Here is a 23,618-nt window from a genome sequence, read left to right as displayed (position 1 = left end):
TCATGAAAACATAATAGGTCCAGATCTCAAATCATGGCACTCGGGCCCTAGTGACAAGCATTAAGCATAGCAAAGTCATGGCAACATCAATCTCTGAGCACAGTGGATACTAGGGATCAAACCCTAACAAAACTAACTCGATTACATGATAAATCTCATCCAACCATCACCGTGCAGCAAGCATACGATGGAATTACTCACGCATGACGGTGAGCATCATGAAATTGGTGATGGAGGTGTTGGGAACATAGTAATTTCAAAAAAAATCCTACGCACACGCAAGATCATGGTGATGCACAGCAACAAGAGGGGAGAGTGTTGTCTACGTACCCTCGTAGACCGGAAGCGGAAGCGTTATAACAACGCGGTTGATGTAGTACGTCTTCACGGCCCGACCGATCAAGCACCGAAACTACGGCACCTCCGAGTTTTTGCACACGTTCAGCTCGATGATGATCCCCGGACTCCGATCCAGCAAAGTGTCGGGGATGAGTTCCGTCAGCACGACGGCGTGGTGACGATCTTGATGTTCTACCGTCGCAGGGCTTCGCCTAAGCACCGCTACAATATTATCGAGGATTACGGTGGAGGGGGGCACCGCACACGGCTAAGAGATCAATGATCAATTGTTGTGTCTCTGGGGTGCCCCCCTCCCCCGTATACAAAGGAGTGGAGGAGGGGCCGGCCAAGGAGGGTGGCGCGCCCAAGGGGGGGAGTCCAACTCCCACCGGGAGTAGGACTCCCCTTTTGCCTATTAGGAGTAGGAGAGGGAAGGAAGAGGAAGGAGGGAGGAAGGAAAGGGGGGGCCGACCCCCCTCCCAATTCGGATTGGGCTTGGGGGGGCGCCCCCTCCCTTGCTTTCCACTAAGGCCCAATAAGGCCCATATACCTCCCCGGGGGTTCCGATAACCTCCCGGTGATCCGGTATTGTCCCAATCTTACCCGGAACCTTTCCGGTGTCCAAATATAGTCGTCCAATATATCGACCTTTATGTCTCGACCATTTAGAGACTCCTCGTCAAGTCCTGAATCTTGGCTCACTTGTGTTCACTTGTGTTCTACTCGTGCATATAACATCAACACATAAAACCTAGGCTCGGATGCCACTGTTGGGAATGTAGTAATTTCAAAAAAATTCCTACGCACACGCAAGATCATGGTGATGCACAGCAACGAGAGGGGAGAGTGTTGTCTACATACCCTCGTAGACCGGAAGCGGAAGCGTCATAACAACGCGGTTGATGTAGTCGTACGTCTTCACGGCCCGACCGATCAAGCACCGAAACTACGACACCTCCGAGTTTTTGCACGCGTTCAGCTCGATGACGATCCCCGGACTCCGATCCAGCAAAGTGTCGGGGATGAGTTCCGTCAGCACGACGGCGTGGTGACGATCTTGATGTTCAACCGTCGCAGGGCTTCGCCTAAGCACCGCTACAATATTATCGAGGATTATGGTGGAGGGGGGCACCGCACACGGCTAAGAGATCAATGATCAATTGTTGTGTCTCTGGGGTGCCCCTCTTCCCCCGTATATAAAGGAGTGGAGGAGGGGGCCGGCCAAGGAGGGTGGCGCGCCCAAGGGGGGGAGTCCAACTCCCACCGGGAGTAGGACTCCCCTTTTTCCTATTAGGAGTAGGAGAGGGAAGGAAGAGGAAGGAGGGAGGAAGGAAAGGGGGGCCGGCCACCCTCCCAATTCGGATTGGGCTAGGGGGGCGCGCCCCCTCCCTTGCTCCTTTCCCCTCCTTTCCACTAAGGCCCAATAAGGCCCATATACCTCCCAGGGGGTTCCGATAACCTCCCGGTGATCCGGTATTGTCCCAATCTTACCCGAAACCTTTCCGGTGTCCAAATATAGTCGTCCAATATATCGATCTTTATGTCTCGACCATTTTGAGACTCCTCGTCAAGTCCGTGATCACATCCGGGACTCCGAACAACCTTCGGTACATCAATATATATAAACTCATAATGAAACTGTCATCGTAACGTTAAGCGTGCGGACCCTACGGGTTCGAGAACAATGTAGACATGACCAAGACACGTCTCCGGTCAATAATCAATAGTGGAACCTGGATGCTCATATTGGCTCCTACATATTCTATGAAGATCTTTATCGGTCAGACCGCATAACAACATACATTGTTCCCTTTGTCATCGGTATGTTACTTGCCCGAGATTCGATTGTCGGTATCTCAATACCTAGTTCAATCTCGTTACCGGCAATTCTCTTTACTCGTTCCGTAATACATTATCTTGCAACTAACTTATTAGTTGCATTGCTTGCAAGGCTTAAGTGATGTGTATTACCAAGAGGGCCCAGAGATACCTCTTTGACAATCGGAGCGACAAATCCTAATCTCGAAATACGCCAACCCAACATGTACCTTTGGAGACACCTGTAGAGCACCTTTATAATCACCCAGTTACGTTGTGACGTTTGGTAGCACACAAAGTGTTCCTCCGGCAAACAGGAGTTGCATAATCTCATAGTCATAGGAACATGTATAAGTCATGAAGAAAGCAATAGCAACATACTAAACGATCAGGTGCTAAGCTAATGGAATGGGTCATGTCAATCACATCATTCTCCTAATGATGTGATCCCGTTAATCAAATGACAACTCATGTCTATGGTTAGGAAACATAACCATCTTCGATTAACGAGCTAGTCAAGTAGAGGCATACTAGTGACACTTTGTTTGTCTATGTATTCACACAAGTATTACGTTTCCGGTTAATACAATTCTAGCATGAATAATAAACATTTATCATGATATAAGGAAATAAATAATAACTTTATTATTGCCTCTAGGGCATATTTCCTTCAGGAGGAAGGTTGGTGATGATGATGGCGATGAATCCCCCTATCCGGAGCCCGAACGGACTCCAGACCAATCCTCCCGATGAAGAACGGGAGGCAACGACGGCTCCGTATCGTAAAACACGATGAATCCTTCTCTCTGATTTTTTTCTCTCCGGATGTGAATATATAGCATTGGAATTAGGGTCGGAGGAGGTCCAGGGGGCCACAAGCCACCTAGGCGCACCCCAGGGGGTGCCCCCAGGCTTGTGGCCAATGGGTGGACCCCCTCTGGTTGATTCTTTCGCCAATATTTTTTATATATTCCAAAAATATTATCCGTAAATTTTTAGGTTATTTCGAGAACTTTTATTTCTGCACAAAAATAACACCAAGTCAATTCTGCTGAAAACAACGTCAGTTCTGGTTAGTTCCATTCAAATCATGCAAATTAGAGTCCAAAACAAGGGGAAAAGAGTTTGGAAAAGTAGGTACGATGGAGACGTATCAATCAGCAGATTGTAGATAATGTTGTGATTGATTTCTTGTCAAGGATCTGGAGTTGGCGTGCTAGGATGTGTCCCAGCCAGAGTCCCTTTGGAGTGGATGTAATCACCGTTTGTCGTTGTTCCGCTGCTAGAAGTCATTTCGCTGCTATGATTTGTTCCGTTGCTAGCATAGAACTACCTAAGCAGGCGTAGTGTCACCATGCCGACGAGCCTTTGTGATATCAAAACCCTTGTACCTCAAGTATTTGTAGTAAAGTGCTGATTTGTTCTATGCCAAGCAGTGCCGTATTACAGAAGACTTGATCTCTGGGCTGGAATACGGGGTGTTCCGGTCTCTCTAAGCCGGGGTGCCACATGTCGACTGACATGGCGCCCTTCGTTGGGTCAGGAATCAACGTCTTCAACTCCTCCGGCGTCGCCTTCTTCACCACAACGTCTGACTCTTTCTGCATGTCTTCCATGCCGCTGAAGTTCAAGCAGACTTCCACAGTGTTCTCGATCTTGGGTGCGGTCACTGAGCGAGCACCCAAGAAAGAAAGCCCTCCATCCGATTTCCCAAGGGAAGGGGTTGAGGATGAGGCTGGAGTTGCTGCTGGAGTTCATGGCGATGGATAGGAGGAAGAGTGAGAGTCAGAGAGATAACCGAGTAAGATGGTGGGTAAGTAGTGACCGTGCAGATGGGTAAATAAAGGGGTTATGGATGATAGGTTTTAATGGCGACCGACCTAGGAACTTTGTGCTCTTCATAATGCGTGCTCTTTGTAATGTAGATTGACACGGAGAACAAGGGAAAGGAGGTGGTGCCGTCCATGGAGAAGGGCAAGGAGGTGGTGCCACCCATGGAGGTTGTGCCAACCACACCTGAGGAGGTGGCCACGGATGACGACGTGGTGTCGGAGGAGCCCCCTAGAGGGGAGCACCAGAACTAAGGGCACTACCATGAGGAGAGTGGTCCAACCCACTTCTGCAATGTGATCCTTGCCCCTCAGCTTGAGTGCATCCTGATGCTCCTAGACTTCAGCAAGCACTTCCCGGCCGTGTCGCAAGAGGTGAAAACCGAGGATGAACATCGGCTGCTCATGAAGGGTCACTGTACGGCTGATGGATGACAGGGTGACCCTCAATCAGGATTGGGCCCCCTTCGCCGTCGTTCATCAGATCAAGATCGGCTGCATGGTGACGTTCAAGCTGCTGAGACCCGCCACGCTCAAGGTCATCGTCTTCAACAATGACGACATTGAAGTGGTGATAAGCGCGGGAAGCACGAAGACGACAATGAAGTGGTGACCAAGTGCGAGAAGCACGACGACACCTTCACCGTAAACGTCTAGGACAACCCTTCCTATGCTCTAGCTGGTTTAGTTTCATATTGTACTGCTTTGCTTTTGAACTGATATGTTTAAGTGTGGCACTATATTTAAAATTGCAGCTTGCTATGGTTTACACCTATCTTCTGTTGCGTGTCTATGGATTATTCTTCACGCCACTGTGTGCTGGTAACCTCACCACCTCGCCAAAGAGATTACCAGACAACATGTGTTGCATGGAACCAAGCACCATGCCTTGCGTTTGTGCCTAAACAAGCAGGCAACCAAACAAGCTACCTTTCATTACATCCCATGCATGCTAGATGGTATGCATGCAACTAAGGGCATGTTTGGTTACCTGCATCAATTTTGGGCACTTTGCATACTTGTCCCAACTGGGCCTGGCCGAGCATATGCAGGCAAAAAACCAACATTTGCATGTTGATTGGTTGCCTGCATTGCATCAAGGCCCAGATGGATGCAAATTATTTGGTGGCGTGTATTTGTGCTTTCGGTGCGAGCAAATGCAAAGCACGGCTGTTTGGTTGTGTGCAAGTGCTTGATCTGCTCACCCCTTTTAAATGTGGTGGAGTTACCACCCATTTGACAACACACAACACACACACACAACACACTATGATCAACATCAACACAAAAACAGCAAGAACAAGCAAAGAACAGGCATATCGTAAGCTACTAGGCATAAGGTTAAAACAACAGGGCATCCCATGCCCCTGCTATCCCCTAGGGTGCTGCTCCCTGGGCAAAATATGGACATGTTAACAGCAAAAGAGACGCCCGGGCTTCATTTCAAACTTACACTACTTAAGTTCAGACTACTACTCATGGTTCAGAGTACTACGCATGGTTCAGACTAGATAGATGAACTAGAGGCCTGAGTGATGTTGCCGACGCAGTTGTGCCTCGTGCACCGAACAGTGCAGATGTTGGAGCTGTTGGCGTTGTACATTAGCACCTTGAGCCCCAGGCCAGAGAGCTTGAAGACGATAAAGTCGCCAGGGACGATCTTGTGCCGGCCGCAGAAGTACTCCCAGTCGCACCCCAACACCATGTGCCCCTTGAACATCTGCACCTAGACCCAAAACTCGCACCACTTATTGGCAGAGAGGCTGACGGTGCAAGGAGGGACGCTGACCAGCCGTTGCTTCATCACCGGCCTATACCGCCGCGGGATGATGATCATGGCGATGTCCTCCTGGTCAGCGATCTGCACGTAGAACCTCATAGGTTCCCGTGCACCCTCTTCGTGCCCCGTCCTCGACCTCCTGCCAGCACCCAGCGGCATCCGCATGAACTCCACCCTGCGAGGGAGCACCACCCTCTTCAGCCATCGGTTCATGGGGATGAGGTCCGCCGCCCCCTCTGCGCCAGCGACGACCTGCACCACCGCCGACTCTGTCCCACTCCGCCTTCATTATCTTGTCAGCAAGATGGCCATCAATTAGCAACACATCAAAGCTAACAAGTAGAACATGATGTATGCTCACTAAACACAACTTACAATGATCACTACTAAGTACTAACACATTATCAATGCTACTCTAATCAGTGGTTATTGTCGGACTTTGGGTTCCGGCAGACCCTTGAGGTTCGAACACTGGGGTGCGCGCAGAGATTTCGCCTCCTACCTACCTGCACCCCTCCGCCTCGCTAAGATCTAAGCTGTGGAAAGAACAACACAAATGACACAGGGTTTATACTGGTTCGGGCCACCGTTGTGGTGTAATACCCTACTCTAGTGGGTGGTGTGGTGGATTGCCTTTTGGGCTGATGATGATGAACAATACAAGGAAGAACAGCCTCGCGAGGGTCTGCTCTTGGCTGGGGCGATGAACTGCTGGGAGGAGTTCAGTCTCCCTTCTCTCTCTCTCTGATTCTCTAATTCTTGATTCTCTCTCTCCCTGATTCTCGATCCCCTCTCCCCTGGGGGTGGCTAGTCCTATTTATAGAGGCCCTGGTCCTCTTCCCAAATATCGAGCGGGAAGGAAGCCAACAATGGCGGGCTAATTTGAAGGGGGGCAGCTAGTACTAGCTATCCTAACAAAAGTAGTCTTCGCCTGCACAAAGCTCTGGTGGTGACGCCGTCTTGGGCTCCACGATGACCTCCGTCTTGCAGTCCTCCTGGTCTTGGTCTTGTTGCACCGAAATGGCAACCTTTGCCTGATGCCTCGGTACTCCGCGGCTGCGCTTGCTCCCTTTGCACCAAAGAGGAAAGGAGGACGCTGCGCGGGCTGGCACCCGCCTGGCGCCTTTGGTCGTCATGGCTTGTGTCACGGGCACCTCGTGAGGTACCCCTCCTTGATCTCTCCGCCTCCTCGCGAGCCAACCCGATGAGGCCGTGCTTGAGGAAGCTCCGCGTCGTCCACCTCGCGAGGCTTGGCCCCACGCGAGGGTCCTGGGTCTGTGTTGGTGAAGATGGGCTGTGCTGGGCCCCCCTTTGAGCCACACCGCAGGCCGCAGGCAGGCAAGTCTGGGGACCCCCGTTCCCAGAACGCCGACAGTAGCCCCCGGGCCCAAGGTGCGCCCGGACTTGGCCGTGCAGGAAGGCGGAAGGGCAAGAGCGAAGCGCCGCGGGCCCTAACAGCCTGCGGCCTTGGGCGCCGCGTGGCGGTTGATTGGACGTGGGCGTCTCCACTTCCCCATGGCGCCTCGGCAACTGCACGGATTGGACAAGTCCTTGCATGCAAAGCGGGTCATGATTACCTGCGATCATGGGGGTCGACGGTTGGCCTTCGCCGGCTATAAGTACGAAGCGACGTGCGCCCTTCCAGTTCATCCCCCCTTGCTTCTCCTTCTTCCCGGTCCTTGCTCCGTCTTGCTGCGATGGCTCCGATCCGCCGGTTCTCGACGGTAGAGAAGGGAAAGGCTCCCCGAGAGGAACCTGACCCGCTCTCGCCGAAGAAACGGCTCGTCCTTCGTGGCCCGGACGAGGGGGCCCATGTGCCGAGGCCTTGGTGCGTGCGGGCACCGCCGGGGTTCCCTCTTCCCTTGTATGCCCACATCGAGGGCCCTGAAGGAGCTGATGCTGATCGCCATGGGCGGCGCCGCCGTCGGCGCCGACGGGTCACGAAGGTGTGGGTCGTCCCCCCTGGGGTCCATACCGAGGGCTCCTCCCGAGAGCTCGTGCTCCACGTCGCCATGCCTCCTTAGTCTTGGGTTTGCCTTCCTCCCTTCTTCGCCTCCATCGTCCCGCAGGGAGAGCCCCTGGAGCTTTGGCTGCAGCACGCCGGCTGCAGCACCCTCGCGACCGAGGCAGAGGTCACGGTCGTTGCCCCGGGCGAGGTCTTCATGACTCGAGGCTGGAGCGAAATCGCCCGGGTTTGCAGGGTAAGGGGCGTCTTCGCGGTCCACTTGGATTATGATGGTGCTTCGGTGATGCTCTTCAAGGTCTTCGACGCGAGCGGGCGCTGGCTGGAGTGCTGCCCCGGGGAAGGTGGCCAGGACCCTGCCGCGACGAGGACTGGGCCCGCCAACCGCTCCCTTGGCGGCTCCTCAGGTGGTGGAGGCGTCAGAGGCTCCAGTGACTCCGGCGAGCTCTTCGCGACTCCGGAGACGAGCGACGACAGCTATGAGCCCCCGAGCCGGTGCCGCTCCTGGAGCAGGGCGGGCTCGTCAGGCCGCCGCCGACTCTGATCTGGATGGGGTTGGCGCCGGTGCTTGACGGCCCACTGTTGATGATGGCGTCTTTTGTAGGGGCGCGCGTAGTTAGCGTCCCTTTAGGATCTGTTCCTTGCGAGGAATCAAAGACGCGTCCCGTGGGGGCTTGTAAGGTGCCTGTGATCCTGTTTTGTTAATACAACCCTTGTCATAGAACTGTGCGAGTTGCTCATTCTGTCTTAGCTCAGTCCTCCCTTTCGAACCTCACGAGGGCTTGGTGCTTTGCGCCGACAGGTCCCAGTCCCAAGGCGGCTTCAGCTGTCGCTGGTATGCCAGGTCGCTATGCCGTGGTCAAGGCCAGGAGGTGAGCGACCCGGAGTCCGATAAGAGCCCCTGACTCACGATGCTCAGGAGGTCCCCTTTGGCGCTCAAGTAGCCGTTGTTCGGTGAGAAAGGAGAGCGGCGTCGCTAACACGGGATTGCATTAGGTGCGGGGATGGTGCCACGGTAGCTGGTGCTTCCAGGTGGTGACTTATCTCGAGAATCAGGGGTCGCTCTCTGGTGTGTCGCCGGGTCCGTGCATCGGCAGGCGTGAGGTTGCTCGGCGAGGTCCTCGCGTGTCCCTCCCCCTCGCCTTTGCTCCCCTTTCTGCTCTACGTCCTCGGGTCCCGGCCCTCGAGCGAGTCTCAGCCGTCGCTGGTATGCCAGGTCGCGATGCCGTGGACAAGGCCAGAGGGTGAGGGCTGGAGAGCCAGTAGGAGCCCTGAGTCGCGATGCTCAGGCACCCCCCTTTAACATGCAAGCGGTTCGCGCGGGTGAGAGCGAAGGAGACACCGCAAGGGCCTCGCCTGACGCAGCTCCTTCTGGAGATCCTGTAGACCCATCATAGAAAAACGAGGGGTTGCCGTGACAATTGACAGTCAGCCGTTGGTTGCTTCCGAGGGGTACGAGGCACTGAAGGCTTGACGAGGTGGCGCCATGTGGGGCTGCCGCGGCCAGAGCTCAGCCATTCAGGTTTGTCGGCGTTGCAGGGACGGACCCATGTGCAAGCGTTGTGCCGTTTGAGAGCAGTTCCGTTAGTTGGCGTCAGTTGAGCGGGCAGCTAGGTCAAACACATTAGCCGCGAAAGGAGTGGATTCATTCAAATAGATGCTGGGAAGGCAGACATCACTGGGTCTGGCCCGAGCGACTTGGGGATCATGCAGCCCGAGGGGCGCCCCCAACAAGGTAAGCTAACAACATGAAATAAAAGGGATACATGCCGCAGGGACGGACCCACGCAGCCTGGGAATAATGCACCCTGGGGGGGCGCTCCCAGCTGGAAGTGAAACTTGAAAGATGTCACCTGATGACATTGAGGACGAAGGGGTGTTGGTGTAGCAGACTCGGTGGGCTGCGGAAGCCGATCCTCACGAGCCCCCAGGCCCAGGGGCCTCGGGAGGCTCCGGAGGCGCTGGTGGCTCTCTGCGGACCATCTCCATCTCCGCCAGGGCTGCGGAACGCCTGGCCTCTTGTGCCTCCATGGTGCCCCTCGTGAGGCGCTGGTGCGTGACAGCCGCGTTCGGCAAGCCGTAAGGCATGCGAACGTAGCTGTGGGGTGGACCTCCGTAGCGCCCCACTCGCGAGGGCCAGAGGCGCTCCAGAGAGGTGACTCGGTTGAGCCCTGGTATGTCGATGCAGACGCGCAGCCCACCATCCTCGCCTGGATGGGGAGCCACTGCTGGTAGACGGCGGCCGCCTTTCATGACCCTTGACTCCTGTAACTCCTGAATGGCCTTGCTGACGAACTCCTGAGGGTCTGGCTCTCCTTGCCTTACTCCTTCTTGAGGGAAACGTGCTTCGAAACACGCCTCCATGTGTTGCCCAAGCGCCTCCCTCGTGACCCTAGCCAGGTCGGTGGCCCTCCAGGGGAGAGCCCCCGAGCCCTGCCTGAGGAGGGCGCCGGGCGCGCTTTCCTATGTGACGGAAGGAGGTTCCCCCTGGGAAGGCACGGGCCCAGAGGGGCCTGCCTCCTGAGGGGCCGGGCCGGACAATGTCTTCTTCTTCTTGGGGGCGGTCTCGGGAAGCCTCCTGCTTCCGCGACCCGGGTCTTCCAGTGACGCGGCCTGAAAGGCTCGTTCCAGGGAACACACCGCGTCCTTCTCTTCACAGGGCACCGTGATGACTCCGCCACTTCCTGGCATCTTGAGGACGTTGTAGCCGTGGTGAGTTACGGCCATGAACTTGGCCAGAATGGGTACCCAAGGATGGCGTTGTACGACAGGCGAATGTGAGCGACGTCGAAGTCGATGAGCTCGGTGCAGTAGTTGTCGCGTGCCCCGAAGGTGACAGGGAGGCGGACCTGCCCAATCGGGACCGTGGAGCCGTCGGTGATTCCGGAGAAGGGCTTGGTTGGCTGAAGCTGGCTGTAGGGCACTTGGAGATTGTTGAATGTTTCCACGGACAGGACGTTGAGCCCTGCCCCGCCATCGATGAGGGTCCTGGTGACCACCACGTTGCTGATGATTGGGGAACAAAGCATCGGGAGGACTCCGGCTGTAGCTGCACACTTGAGCTGATCTACTGAGCTGAACGTGATGGCGCACGCCGACCACCTGAGAGGGCGCGTGGCTTCAAGCCTGGGGAGGACTGCATTCACTTCGCGGGCGAACTGCTTGAAGATGCGTTGAGAGGCTGGGGCCTGAGCCCCGTCTAGGATGCAGGCGATCGCGCGCGGCTCCTGGAAGCCCCCAGCCCCCTCGTCTTGGTGGCGGTCCTCGTTTCTCCTTGGCTGCGGCGGCAGCGGAGGGAGGCCTGCGTTGCCATGCGGGCGATCCTCGCGAGGCTGATCCCTCTAGTCTCCCTCGCGAGGCGGGTCTTGCCAGTGATCCTCGCGAGGTTGATCACGCCACCCTTGGCGCGGGCCACGGTCTTCCCAGTGTCCTGCGTTCCTTCCTCCTCCTCGACCGTAGCCCCGGTCACCGCGGTCGGGGCGACGACGATCCTTCCTTCTCGCACAGCTCGGAGCTCTTGACATTCGTTGGTGTTGTGGGTGTGGAGGTCGTGGTACACACAGTACCGGCTGCCCTTGGAAGGTTCGGGTTGATCTCTTCCCCGCTTGGTGTCTGGTTCTGCTGCGAGCATGGCAGCCCCCTTGCGCTTCACATCCTTGGCCTTGGGCTTCTTCTCTTCTAGGTCTGCGGCAGGCAACTCGAGGAGGGAGAGACGCCCTTCCTCAGCCCTGGCGCACTTGGTCGCCAAGTTGAACAGCTCCAAGGAAGTGCACAGGTCTTCATGCATCGCCAGCTCCTCCTTCATCTTGACATTGTGCACGCCGTCGGAGAAGGCTGAGATGATGGCCTCCTCGGTCACCTTGGGAATCTTGAGGCGTGCGTTGTTGAAGCGCTGGATGTACTTCTGCAGGGTCTCCCCGGGTTGTTGCTTGATGCGGCGCATGTCGCTCACGGCGGGTGGCCGGTCGCGAGTACCTTGGAAGTTGGCGATGAAGCGGGTGCGCATCTCGTCCCAGGAGGAGATCGTGCCCAAAGCCAGGTTCAGGAGCCAGGTGCGGGCCCCGTCCTTGAGCGCCATGGGAAACCAGTTCGCCATGACCTTCTCGTCTCCGTTGGCAGCTTCGATGCCCAGCTCATAGAGCTGGAGGAACTCCGCAGGGTCAGCCGTGCCATCGTAACAAGGAGGCAGGTCCGGCTTGAACTTGCCGGGCCACGCGACGCTGCGTAGCTCGATGGTGAAGGCGCGGCAGCCTGCCGTGGCCACGGGAGGCCTTGGGTGACGGAGAGCTTGGTCTTGCATGTCCCCACGCGCTGCAGCTGGGTCTTGACGTGCGGGAACAGGAGCATGGTCACGACGTGCTGGAATAGGGAGCGCCCGGGCAGCTTCTTGCGGGCGAGGGACTTCTTGGCAGCTCTGCTCTTGCCGCGCTGGCACCTGACGGAGCGGGTTCTGCCCAGGGGCCACGTGCCTTGGAGCCATGGCGCCTTCTTGTGGAGGAGGCAGCCGGGGCGCCGCCGGAGCTTCGTCGCCCGCGCGGGGCGGGGTGCGGTGCAGCGGAGCGGACGGCGCAGGAGAGCCCCCTGCGGCGCGGACGAGCTCGGCGACGCGGTCGAGCCATTCTTCGTAGACGTCGTCGACGGGTCGGTAGCACAGGAGCTCGTTTGCCGCGATGAGCGCAACTCAAGCCTCCATGGGTGGGCGGAGCGCGCGGGACGAAGAACCAGCTGGGGTGAGCGAGGGAGTAGCGGTGCGGCCGTCTTGCCGCACGGACGGATGCTGAGACGATGCTTGCTGCTCGTCCCCCGCCGGGCCGGTGGCGGCGTTGACGGCAGGTGACGGGGAACGGCGAGGACGCCCGCCGACAGGAGCCGTCTGGGCGACACGGGAAGCGAGAGCGGCCCGGCGCTCGGCGCGGGCACGACGAGCGTTAGACATGGGCGCGATGGTCGGAGGAGAACGGGGCGGTGGAAGACGAATTCCGGCGCACCCCTACCTGGCGCGCCAAATGTCAGATTTCGGGTTCCGGCAGACCCTTGAGGTTCGAACACTGGGATGTGCGCGGAGATTTCGCCTCCTACCTACCTGCACCCCTCCGCCTCGCTAAGATCTAAGCTGTGGAAAGAACAACACGAATGACACAGGGTTTATACTGGTTCGGGCCACCGTTGTGGTGTAATACCCTACTCCAGTGGGTGGTGTGGTGGATTGCCTCTTGGGCTGATGATGATGAACAATACAAGGAAGAACAGCCTCGCGAGGGTCTGCTCTTGGCTGGGGCGATGAACTGCTGGGAGGAGTTCAGTCTCCCTTCTCTCTCTCTCTAATTCTCTAATTCTTGATTCTCTCTCTCTCTGATTCTCGATCCCCTCTTCCCTGGGGTGGCTAGTCCTATTTATAGAGGTCCTGGTCCTCTTTCCAAATATCGAGCGGGAAGGGAGCCAACAATGGCGGGCTAATTTGAAGGGGGACAGCTAGTACTAGCTATCCTAACAAAAGTAGTCTTTGCCTGCACAAAGCTCTGGTGGTGACGCCGTCTTGGGCTCCACGATGACCTCCGTCTTGCAGTCCTCCTGGTCTTGGTCTTGTTGCACCGAAATGGCAACCTTTGCCTGATGCCTCGGTACTCCGCGGCTACGCTTGCTCCCTTTGCACCAAAGAGGAAAGGAGGACGCTGCGCGGGCTGGCACCCGCCTGGCGCCTTTGGTCGTGATGGCTTGCGTCACGGGCACCTCGTGAGGTACCCCGCCTTGATCTCTCCGCCTCCTCGCGAGCCAGCCTGATGAGGCCGTACCTGAGGAAGCTCTGCGTCGTCCGCCCCGCGAGGCTTGGCCCCTCGTGAGGGTCCTGGGTCTGTGTTGGTGAAGATGGGCCATGCTGGCCCCCCTTTGAGCCACGCCGTAGGCCGCAGGCAGGCAAGTCTGGGGACCCCCGTTCCCAGAACGCCGACAGTTATAATTATCAGTGCTAACACTGGTCATATGAAACCACCGCTCACATGTCCTACTTGCACATACTATTTTTGGCATTTAGGTATGTCCTACTTGCATGCCACATGCACTCACGTACCCTAGCAACAAGAGCAACATAACAACAACAGCAAGAAGAGTAGCACCAATAATAGCAGCAAAAGAGTAGCATGAACAACATCAGTAAGAACTAACAACAGTATCATATACACTAGTATTAGCATCAAGAACACATAATGTGGCACCACAAACTAACAATTTGGCAGTAGAAAGTAACAATGTGACACTAAAACGATGCAAGCTACCACTACATTATGTACAATCTAGGAATATGGGATGAACAAAGTAAACATGCACTCTTGTTCATCCCCAAAACAGTGGATTATCACCGAATCCGGTCGTATCTAGTAGAATCCAGTCGAATGGGATCGAATGTACGGGCCACAATCTATTCTAGCACACTATGAACTACCCTAAGAACCCCAACTAAGAAGCAGAGGAGGATTAGAGAGCTTACAGTGGGGGTTGGCGGTGTAGCGTACGCTAGCCGTGGTGAAAACTCCGGCTGGAAGAGGGGTGCTGCCGCCGCCGATGAAGAGGACCCGACCATTCCCAGGGCCGCGGCCGTGCACCTCAGCTTGCGCCGGCTCGAAGATGACGTCGGCGTCCTCGAGATCCCCTCCCCTTGCACCGGCTCGAAGATGACACCGGCGTCCTCGAGATCCCCTCCCCTTGCACCGGCTCGAAGATGACACCGGCGTCCTCGAGATCCCCTCCCCTTGCACCGGACGCAGATGAGAAAACCTCTCTTATGGGGGGGGGCCTGCAAAGGACGCCGCCGGCAGGTATTGGATCCCCGCGATGTTTGAGCCGATGGAGAGGACCACCGGCTCCGGTGGCGGAGCCGGAGCGACCGGTGCCGGCGCTGCATTGGCCCGGGGCGGCGGCATGATGCAGACAGGGGAGGGAGCTCGCAGTGCCGCCGCCAGATCTACTCCGGCCGCGGAGTGGCCGTCAACCCACCTCTCTTGGATGGGATTGCTGCCGGCGATGACCGGAGTGGGTGGGGCGTGGCGAGACGCCGGCGTGGCCATCGGAGAAACCGAACGGGCGGTGAGGTGAGAGAGAGGGAGTGGGTGTGAACCGGCGAGGGAGGTGACGAGGGAGGGCGTGGGGAGTTATGAGCAATCACGTCGTCTCCCGCGCGTCCTAAGGCGTGCAGGCGCTCGCCATACGTGGCTCGAGCGAGCCTGGACCACAAAAAAATGACCGATTCGGCCGTTCCTCCAGAGCCAGGCTGATGCCTACTTTGAGGTTCGTGCGGGCCAGGTTTTTGATACAGCTCAGGCAATCAAATAAGTCAGATTCTTTCGGCACGGGTCTGGCCCAACCTAATGCGACCAACCAAACACGTCCTAATAGATGCAGATGTTGGTTTTCTCACTGTTTTAGCTCACCTAGGCTCGAGGGGCCAGGCTTGCTCTGGGCTTGCTGCCTTGCGCTGCAGCCTCTAACCGCAGCCGTCCGATCTGACAAATCACGCATCCTAGCCGCACACTCCAAGGTCCTGAGTTATTTCTCTCGTCTCCTTCCCCCACCTCGGCCGCACGCCCTACCCTCGGCGCCTCGACTACGATACATCCTACAGATTCCCCCGTCCAAAGGCAGGCGAGATGGCTTCCCCCGACGCGGCGGCGCCGCCGCCAACGGAGCCCGAAAGGTGGAGAGACCTGGACATGCTCCTCTCCCGCCCCGGGAACCTCGTTCACTCCACCTTCGATCCCAGCCCCGTGGTGAGCCGCCGCCGCCACCGCTCCAACCCCTGTCCGGCGTTTTCGATCCTTCTCGCGATTTCACACTGAATCGGCTACTTGCGCCGTGCTTGCAGCTGCGGGACCTTATTGGGAGCTACGTCGAGGTGCTGGTGGTGGGGGCGGGCGGGCTGGGCTGCGAGCTCCTCAAGGACCTCGCCCTCTCCGGGTTCAAGAACCTGCACGTCATCGACATGGACACCATCGACGTCTCCAACCTCAACCGCCAGTTCCTCTTCAGGTCCTTCTCGACACCCAGTCCTTCTGATTATACACAAGAATAGGGTTTATGCAGTATAGTGGTATTAAACTTTGCTGCCTTGTTCACGTGCTAAGCGCTAGATTTAAGGTTGTTTGCTCCACGGGATAATATTTCTGGCTTGCATAGATAGTGAGCAATGTACGGATTGGAGAATAGATAAATAGAAGGACGTTCTACTGTTAGGTCCTCTAAAATGAAACTGGGTTCAATTATTTGCAAGTTCTGAGTGACCGGAAGTGAGGAACAGTAGAGAGGATTTCAGGTTAACATATACTTTTGTCCCATGTGATGTGATGTCAACAATATATCAGCATTTGGAAAATATTATGTGGGCATGGTACATTAGAAATTAGATAACTACAAGAACGCATTATCCATGGTATATATTAGATAAATATTATGCGAGTTTCTGAAGCAATAACAAATATATTGGTAAAAAAGGAATCCTCATTCTCCATAAAATTTGGTCAGCATGGTATACGGTGGATTATGATAATCTTGTGTCATTGAATCCCTTCTAAGATATTAGATAGATACTGTATGTTTTGCTACCTGTTCTTAATTTTTTTTTTGAAACGCTACCTGTTCTTAATCAAGTTGCAAGCAGCCAAACAATTATTGTGGTCATAAACATGCAAGATCATTGGAGGCCAATCATTGAATACGACACTTTGTCTAACTTCAGTATGATTGCCAAACCAGTGATAGATTCTCACACACACAATAAATAATTGAATTGACAGCAGCTGTAAACATAAGCACTGCACAGGACAACAACTGCAAACCAAGCCTTACTCATCGAGTAAGGCCAAAACCTCACTTTATTGCGGCATCAACTGTATATCTGTTTGGATTTTGCATGTTCTATTTACGTTTCTCTGTAATGTTACCATCTCAATGAGCATTGCATGTGATTTTGTACAGGATTCAAGACGTTGGGAAGCCCAAGGCTGAAGTAGCTGCGAAGAGGGTTATGGAGCGAGTTAGTGGAGTGAACATTGTGCCCCATTTTTGTAGGATTGAAGATAAAGAGCTAGAGTTCTATAATCAGTTCCAAATAATTGTTCTTGGTCTGGACTCAATTGAAGCTCGAAGCTACATCAATTCTGTGGCTTGTGGTTTCTTAGGTATATATTTCAATGCCGTTTTTATGGATCTCTAGTCTTTTACTTGGAAAGAAGGCTTCAACTAGTAAATATCTTTGGTCGGCAATGTGTTCATATGTCCTTTCCTTGTATAAATTCCAATTTAAATTTGCAAGTGACTATAACATGCACATTCATAGCAACTATAGATTGAGACTGAAGAAAGTTTTGCAAAAAAAGTGCTAGAGATAAATGTGAATCAATACTGTTCTGTGTTAATATTTCCATCCCAAGTAAAACGGTATGTTGGGCTGCACATAAAATGATAAAATCAAGGTTCTCTAATTTAATACAGGTAGTATTTTCCCGTTTATGACTCAAATGATGAGAAACTAGTACATTTACACAATGAAACTCATAATATCCTTCATTTATGTACTGATGCCGGTATGTCTTTGAAATTGCAGAGTATGACGCAGACGACAAACCAGTCCAGGAGACAGTTAAACCTATGGTAGATGGTGGGACAGAAGGTTTCAAAGGTCACGCTAGAGTCATTATACCAGGGACGACGCCTTGCTTTGAATGCAACATATGGCTTTTTCCTCCCCAGGTCAAGTTTCCCTTATGTACCCTTGCTGAGACTCCAAGAACTGCAGCTCATTGCATTGAGTATGCTCATTTGATCAAATGGGACGAGGTATAATTCTTGTATCTGTAATTTGCCCTTTAATTTATTTTCATTTGTAACAAATATATTTTGTCTTGTAGGTTCACAGTGGAAAACCTTTTGATGCTGATGATACAGAACATATGCAGTGGATTTATTCAGAGGTTTGCTCTAGTGTGATGACATACAAAATTATATAGTGTCCTATCTTTTTTTCTGTCTAATCTTTTGTCATGTATACTTGACAGGCTTTAAAGAGAGCAGAACTTTTTGGTATTTCCGGAGTTACGTATTCTTTGACTCAGGTGTGTCATCTTCTCCGTTTATTTATTCTCCAGGCCTAAGATGTAACTTTAATCCCTATCTATCCCAGAATGTTTCAATGTTATACTCCTCTATTGTGAACTGTGCTTGTGCCCTTGTTAATAATGCATTCTATCGTAAAACTAATAACAATCAAAATTCTTGGCAGAATCATAGTATTTTGTTATTTATACCTTTATATATCAAAGCAAACCCACCCTTATTACGTTAAATTCATGTTAAAGGGGGCCAACAATATTGTGCTGGCAAGGTGAAAATTCCAGTGCTGGGTTGGTCGGAAGTTTTGTGAGTGAGTGTGGATGCAGCTCAAATTCAATATCTGCCATATACTCCAAATTCCGCCCTGTTAAGATTATCTCGTTTTTCTAGTAGTCTGCTGTGCTCCAATAGTAGGTGATTTTGCTACTAGTATTTGCTGTTATAATCATTGTGTAGTTGGATTAGGCTGTGTGCAGGTTTGCACTATGGGCAAGCTGGCACTGGTAGCATTATCCACTTCAATAGTGGACAGATTGATATTTAAGAAGTTGTAAATAAGAATGGTCTTAGTTTATAACTTGTGTAAGTTTTGTTTAATCATAGCAACGTTTAAAGTTAACTAGCCTTGTAATCCACCTACATATGATTTTTCTGAATAAATATCTATTCACACAATAATCTCTGTCTCTTTTCTGCATGCTGCTCTTTTGCTTTGTGCAAAAAAATATCTATTCACACATGATTTAGCTGTCACCTATGCAGCTTCAGCATGCTTGTCAATGTTTAATTTCCACAGTATTGCGTTATGTCCAATTTTTTCTTCTGACAGAAGTTTTTGTGCCATTTAGTTAGTTTATCAGCAACTAATTCTCTATATGCCACTGATGCTTCTTTGGTCTGTTACATCCGCCTACTTAATGTCAATTATAAAATAAAATTACCACCGCTTAATGGGAATCCCACAACTTAGAATGTATCTTAGTGTCCTTCAGATAGTAGGCATTTCAGAGAGAACCTTTTCACATTTCGTAGTATGTGGAGGCATTTTTGCTATTGTTGCGCCAGTGATCTAATCTGCAAATTTTCTTATCCCTCTATATTCCTTCAGGCCAATTAATTTGGATTCTCAGTTATTTAGATGACCCAAGTACAATTTTATTATTTTTTCTGTTGTATACATCTTGGAATCAGGAAGCACAGAGTTGTTAATTTTAAGAGGGCATTGAAATTTGTATTCCTGATTACAGGGTGTTGTCAAGAATATCATCCCAGCTATTGCTTCAACAAATGCAATTATTTCTGCCGCATGTGCACTTGAAGCTTTGAAGCTTGTCTCTGGCTGCAGCAAAAGCGTGTCAAATTATCTCACGTGAGTTGCATTACTCCCATTCTTACTCTGTTACTCAAATAGTCGGTATCCCCAAAAAGTAAGACCGAAGTTTTTTTATCGTGTTACTTGTAAATACTTTTATTCTTATCTTTTAGCCAAAACTATTACTGTTTGAATGCAAAACATACATGCCAAAACTCCTGCAGCAAAGTGGACCATGCATTGGTTAGTCAGGAAGGCACACCATAAGAGTATTCAGAAAATGATAGGTTGATTCATGTTGTATTACTTGTAATGGTTCATTTCACTCACCTGAGTTTATTTCAGTGTATGAACTGGATAAAACTGCAGGCGCACATGTCTGACAACCTAAGCAACAGATTCCAAACAGACTAATATTTTAGATAATAAATTATAAATGAACCATACACACCAACTTTCAATTGATGACAAAAGGAAAACATATAATCTTCACTATTATTCACGTCTGTTCGCGGTAGGCAATATCTCGCATGCAAAGCTTTTTTGAAAAAGGAACATGCAAACTTTCTGATTTCGAGACAAATACAGCTTGTTGAAAGAAACTCTTCGGTTATTTGAGCGCACACATTCAGAAGTAAAGCTTCATTAGCAATGTGGCGCATTATGAATCTAATTTGCTTGAATTGCTCCTATTGATTTGGGTGTTTGGCTAGCTATTATTTTCTCTTAATCATGTGGCAAATAAATATTATTTTTCATTCCAAACTACATAGCTATTATTTGCTTGAGGTTCTTTTTTTGTCTTGTGATAGCATTCTATTCTATCCTTGATTGGTTGAAATCATTTGGTTAAAATTGGTTATTGACTTATTGTATCATATGTCGCCATATTCCCTCAAAATATTGTTTACATACACCACATGGTATTGTTGCTGGTAACTTGTTTGACAACCATATCTAAAGGAGATGCATTTCGGTTACAAAAACATGACGCATTGCCAATTTGAAGAGCCTAACAGTTATTTTATGTTCTCATGCAGGTACAATGGTCTTGTAGGAACTCATATTAAAGTCACAGAGTTTGTTAGAGATACAGATTGCCTTGTATGTGGGCCTGGTACCCTTATTGAGCTGGATACAACATCGACGCTTTCGGAGGTCAGTAACACTCAAATCATAAAAACTTGCATACCTTGTGCACATCTATTCGTATAATGAAGGTATATATCGACTTGAAAGGGGCTGAGATGAATCATGAACTACATATGTACACAAAATATGGATGGTGCTAAGATGTTAACTTTCAAATACATAAACATGAAGTTTTATTTAGCTCACACGTGCACATACATGAATGCATTCATCATGTAAAAAAATACATCATTTGGCTCAAAAGACAAGTATATTTTGCTGCATTGCCTGCAAACTTCAAAACATGTGCCGTATTTTCAGCAAAATGGTATTTCAAAATAGTGGGTTTTACCCAAAAAGGCTTTCGCCCCGCTTTATAAATAAAGCAAATAGTGGGTTTTACTATATTCTGAACAACGAGAAAGTTGAAAAGAAAACACTTCCTCACTGACACAAAGACTAGGCAGTTTAATACCTAGGTTTATGTTCCTAGTTGCATCAACATATAATTCTAAAATGGCACTGAATAGAGAATGTACTGTTGTGCATACGGAGCCTGTGTGCCTGTAGATTTCTGAATCCCCTTTCCACTTATCATGGACAGTTCATCAAGATGCTTGAGGAGCACCCCAAATTGCTGATGTCAAAAGCTAGCGTAACGCACGGAGGCAACAATCTGTACATGCAGTCGCCAGAAGTTCTTGAGCAGATGACACGGCCAAACCTGAGCATCCCCATGTTTGAGCTCCTTAAAGGAACCCCATTTGCTACTGTGCATGTTAGTGGTATGGCGGAGAGCAATGGCAAGAAAGTGTCATCGCTGAGGAAGCTGCGAGTGGCCTTCAAGGGCGTCGAGGAAGCTTCGAAGATGGATACAACTGAGAGCTCGTGATATCATCGTTTAGATAATATTAACCTCCCATTTCGTTGAGAGAGTAGTGTATTTGGAAGCACAGATGAAACAGAAGCTGAAATTTACACTTGCACAATCTCTTCGGTTTAACTTAAAATATATTTGGCAAAACTTAGTAGTCTGTAGTAGTTTGACTTGTATCTCAGTGGTGGACTGGTCATGCTATTTCACGTTTAAGACGCAACAGTTTTGCCGAGAAGATGGTTCCTGTCATGATCTCATAAAATAGTAGTGCCAAAATTAGTTCAGTTATGCAGTTCAATGCCAAAAATATAAGTACTAATAATCTCATAAAATAATTCGAATACCCGGGAGCCTGAGAAATCCTTGCATCTCGGACAAGCCCTTTCCTTCTGTAACTGTTTCAGGGTCTCTTTAGCTGAGAGGAAAAACATAATCCTATATGTAGAATTTTGGTTGGGATACTCAATTTTATGCCCCTAGTTGTGTCCCATTCAGCTGTTTTGTCTCTAGTTTCCAAGGTCCTGCCCAAGCCACTTCTTGACCGTTTGACTGTCACTTTAAAAAGTTCATAACAAATTCATATTAACTCGGAAAATTACAAATACGATATCAAAATGTTTAGAAAAACATCACCTATATGTGCATGTCATTTGCATTCACGAGGAAAGTGTTGTTTAAACCACACGATGTTATTAATATTATTAAACCTAAAAATGTATGAACAACACTTTTGTAATACAAATGACATGCACATATAGATGATGTTTTTCTGAACATTTTGATATCTTATTTGCATTTTCCCAAGTTAATATGAATTTATTATGAAGTTTTCAAAGCGACGAGCAAACGGTCAAAGGGTGGTCAAAGGCAAATGCATAAGAGGAGTGAAGTGCCTTGGGCAACGCAAAACAACTGAGTGGGACACAACTAGGGACACAAAAATAATTATCCCATTTTGGTTTGTTTGATCGTATCATAAGAAAAACAAATGATTTTTTCAAAATATTTTAGTGGATGCTAAAATTCCTTTGGAATGTAGTACAAATGAATCCTTTTCATATAGGATTTAGTCCTATATCAAACAACCAACATAGAAAAAATTCACAAGGATTCTAATCTTTCAAAATTCCAGTGAAATCCTTTGAATCAAAGGAGGGCTCAATTTTTGTTTCTGGTTATGACAAGACAGTGGCAACGACCTGGACCCCCCCTCCCCCCTCGAAATTAGCCCATCAGAGCCTCGCGTCCGCGTCGCTCCCATGGGGGCGACACGGATGAACCCTAGCCTGTCGCCGCCCACCACACCTCCTCTCCCCGCCCCCCTCGCCACCGCCAGGTGACGCCGCTGGGCAAAGGTCCGATGGTCGGCGGCGGCGGCGGGGTTTTCTCCCTCGCGCGACCTTATCTGCGGCGGCGGATTCCTTCCCCGCCCGACTTGGTTGGCAGGGATCCGGCCGGTGCAGTGCGCGGTCCCTGGACGGCGAGTTGCTCAGGCGGTTCGTCGGCGTCGGGGAGTTGGCCTCGGGCTCCTTCAACGACGCGGTGGTCGGCTTGGATGGGGAGTGACTCGGGGAAAGGAGCTTCAAGGCGGCAGTTGCGGGCTGCCGATCTGGCGCGACTTGAAAGGCGGCGGTGTGCTCGTGCTCTCGATCTGGCGCGCTAGAAGGGTTCTGGCGCGGCTAGAAGGGAGACGTGTTGCTCATGTTCTCGTCCAGGTGCGGCTAGAAGAGCCGCAGCAGTTGTGGTGCATTGGGACGTCAGATCTAGCTTGGTGTTGCCGGATCTGGCTTCGGTGGTGATGTTCGTGCCGCTTGGCCGGTCATCTCTGCATGGTGCAGGTGATGGCGGTAGGGAAGCTCTCGCCTTTGGTTCCTCGCCTTGTGGTGTCGCCAAGGCTGACTACTGCTGGGCACCGTGGTGGTGTTGGTGGTTGCAGTGTGCTTGGTGGGGTGGTGCCGACTGTTTGGTGGAGGTTTGGAGGCACAGCGGGGACACGACGAGGGCGTTTGCCGGATCCTGGCGAGGAGCACTACTGGTAGGTGGCTGCAGGTGGAGCGCCAGCAACGGCGGTGGCGGCGGCGTTGGATCAGCCATGGTGGCGGCGACGCCGAGATGGCCCTGACAGGAAGGTGTCCTGGCATGTAGCGGGCTTCCGGCCGCCTCCGTGTGAGGGGATCGCGGCGATGCCCCGATGGAGGGGTGGGCCAGATCCAATCTGGCGGCAGTCTCTCGATGTCGATGAAGGTTGATGGAGCGGATCTGGCTTTTGCTCCGCTTGGAGGATGTGGTTGCTTCTCGATGACGATGTTGGTGGAGGTCTGGTTCGTGCTCTCTCGGCAGTGCGGGTGGTGTTGGACCACGGCTACGCGGCTTCGGCGGATTTGCTGTGGTGACGGCGGTGCGAGGCTTCAGGAACGGTGCTGCCCGGTACCTCTTCGGAGTGGAGATGCGCAACATTATGGATGAAAATC

At 51.6% G+C, this 23,618-nt stretch overlaps 1 protein-coding gene across 1 annotated transcript; it reads left to right on the top strand.

The window, feature by feature from the left end:
• The first annotated feature begins 15,192 nt into the window (after positions 1-15,192).
• On the top strand, positions 15,193-21,382 carry ECR1 (E1 C-terminal related 1). The gene is made up of 9 exons (XM_048707174.2): positions 15,193-15,489; positions 15,585-15,748; positions 16,694-16,896; positions 17,322-17,554; positions 17,626-17,688; positions 17,773-17,829; positions 19,075-19,196; positions 20,180-20,297; positions 20,875-21,382. Exons 1-9 carry the CDS (start codon positions 15,370-15,372, stop codon positions 21,160-21,162), a joined length of 1,368 nt encoding a protein of 455 aa, XP_048563131.1. The 5' UTR covers positions 15,193-15,369; the 3' UTR covers positions 21,163-21,382.
• Positions 21,383-23,618: the final 2,236 nt, after the last annotated feature.

The sequence above is a fragment of the Triticum urartu genome, chromosome 3A, assembly GCF_056163025.1.
Source record: "Triticum urartu cultivar PI428250 chromosome 3A, HENAU_Tu73, whole genome shotgun sequence".
NCBI classification, from domain to species: domain Eukaryota; kingdom Viridiplantae; phylum Streptophyta; class Magnoliopsida; order Poales; family Poaceae; genus Triticum; species Triticum urartu.
This window is presented reverse-complemented; position numbering and strand designations above follow the sequence as displayed.

Coding starts and splice junctions, on each gene's coding strand:
- ECR1 (XM_048707174.2), top strand. CDS start 15,370: ATGGCTTCCCCCGACGCGGCGGCGCCGCCGCCAACGGAGCCCGAAAGG. Junction 17,830..19,074: donor TTACGTATTCTTTGACTCAG/GTGTGTCATCTT, acceptor TCCTGATTACAG/GGTGTTGTCAAGAATATCAT. Junction 19,197..20,179: donor AGCGTGTCAAATTATCTCAC/GTGAGTTGCATT, acceptor GTTCTCATGCAG/GTACAATGGTCTTGTAGGAA.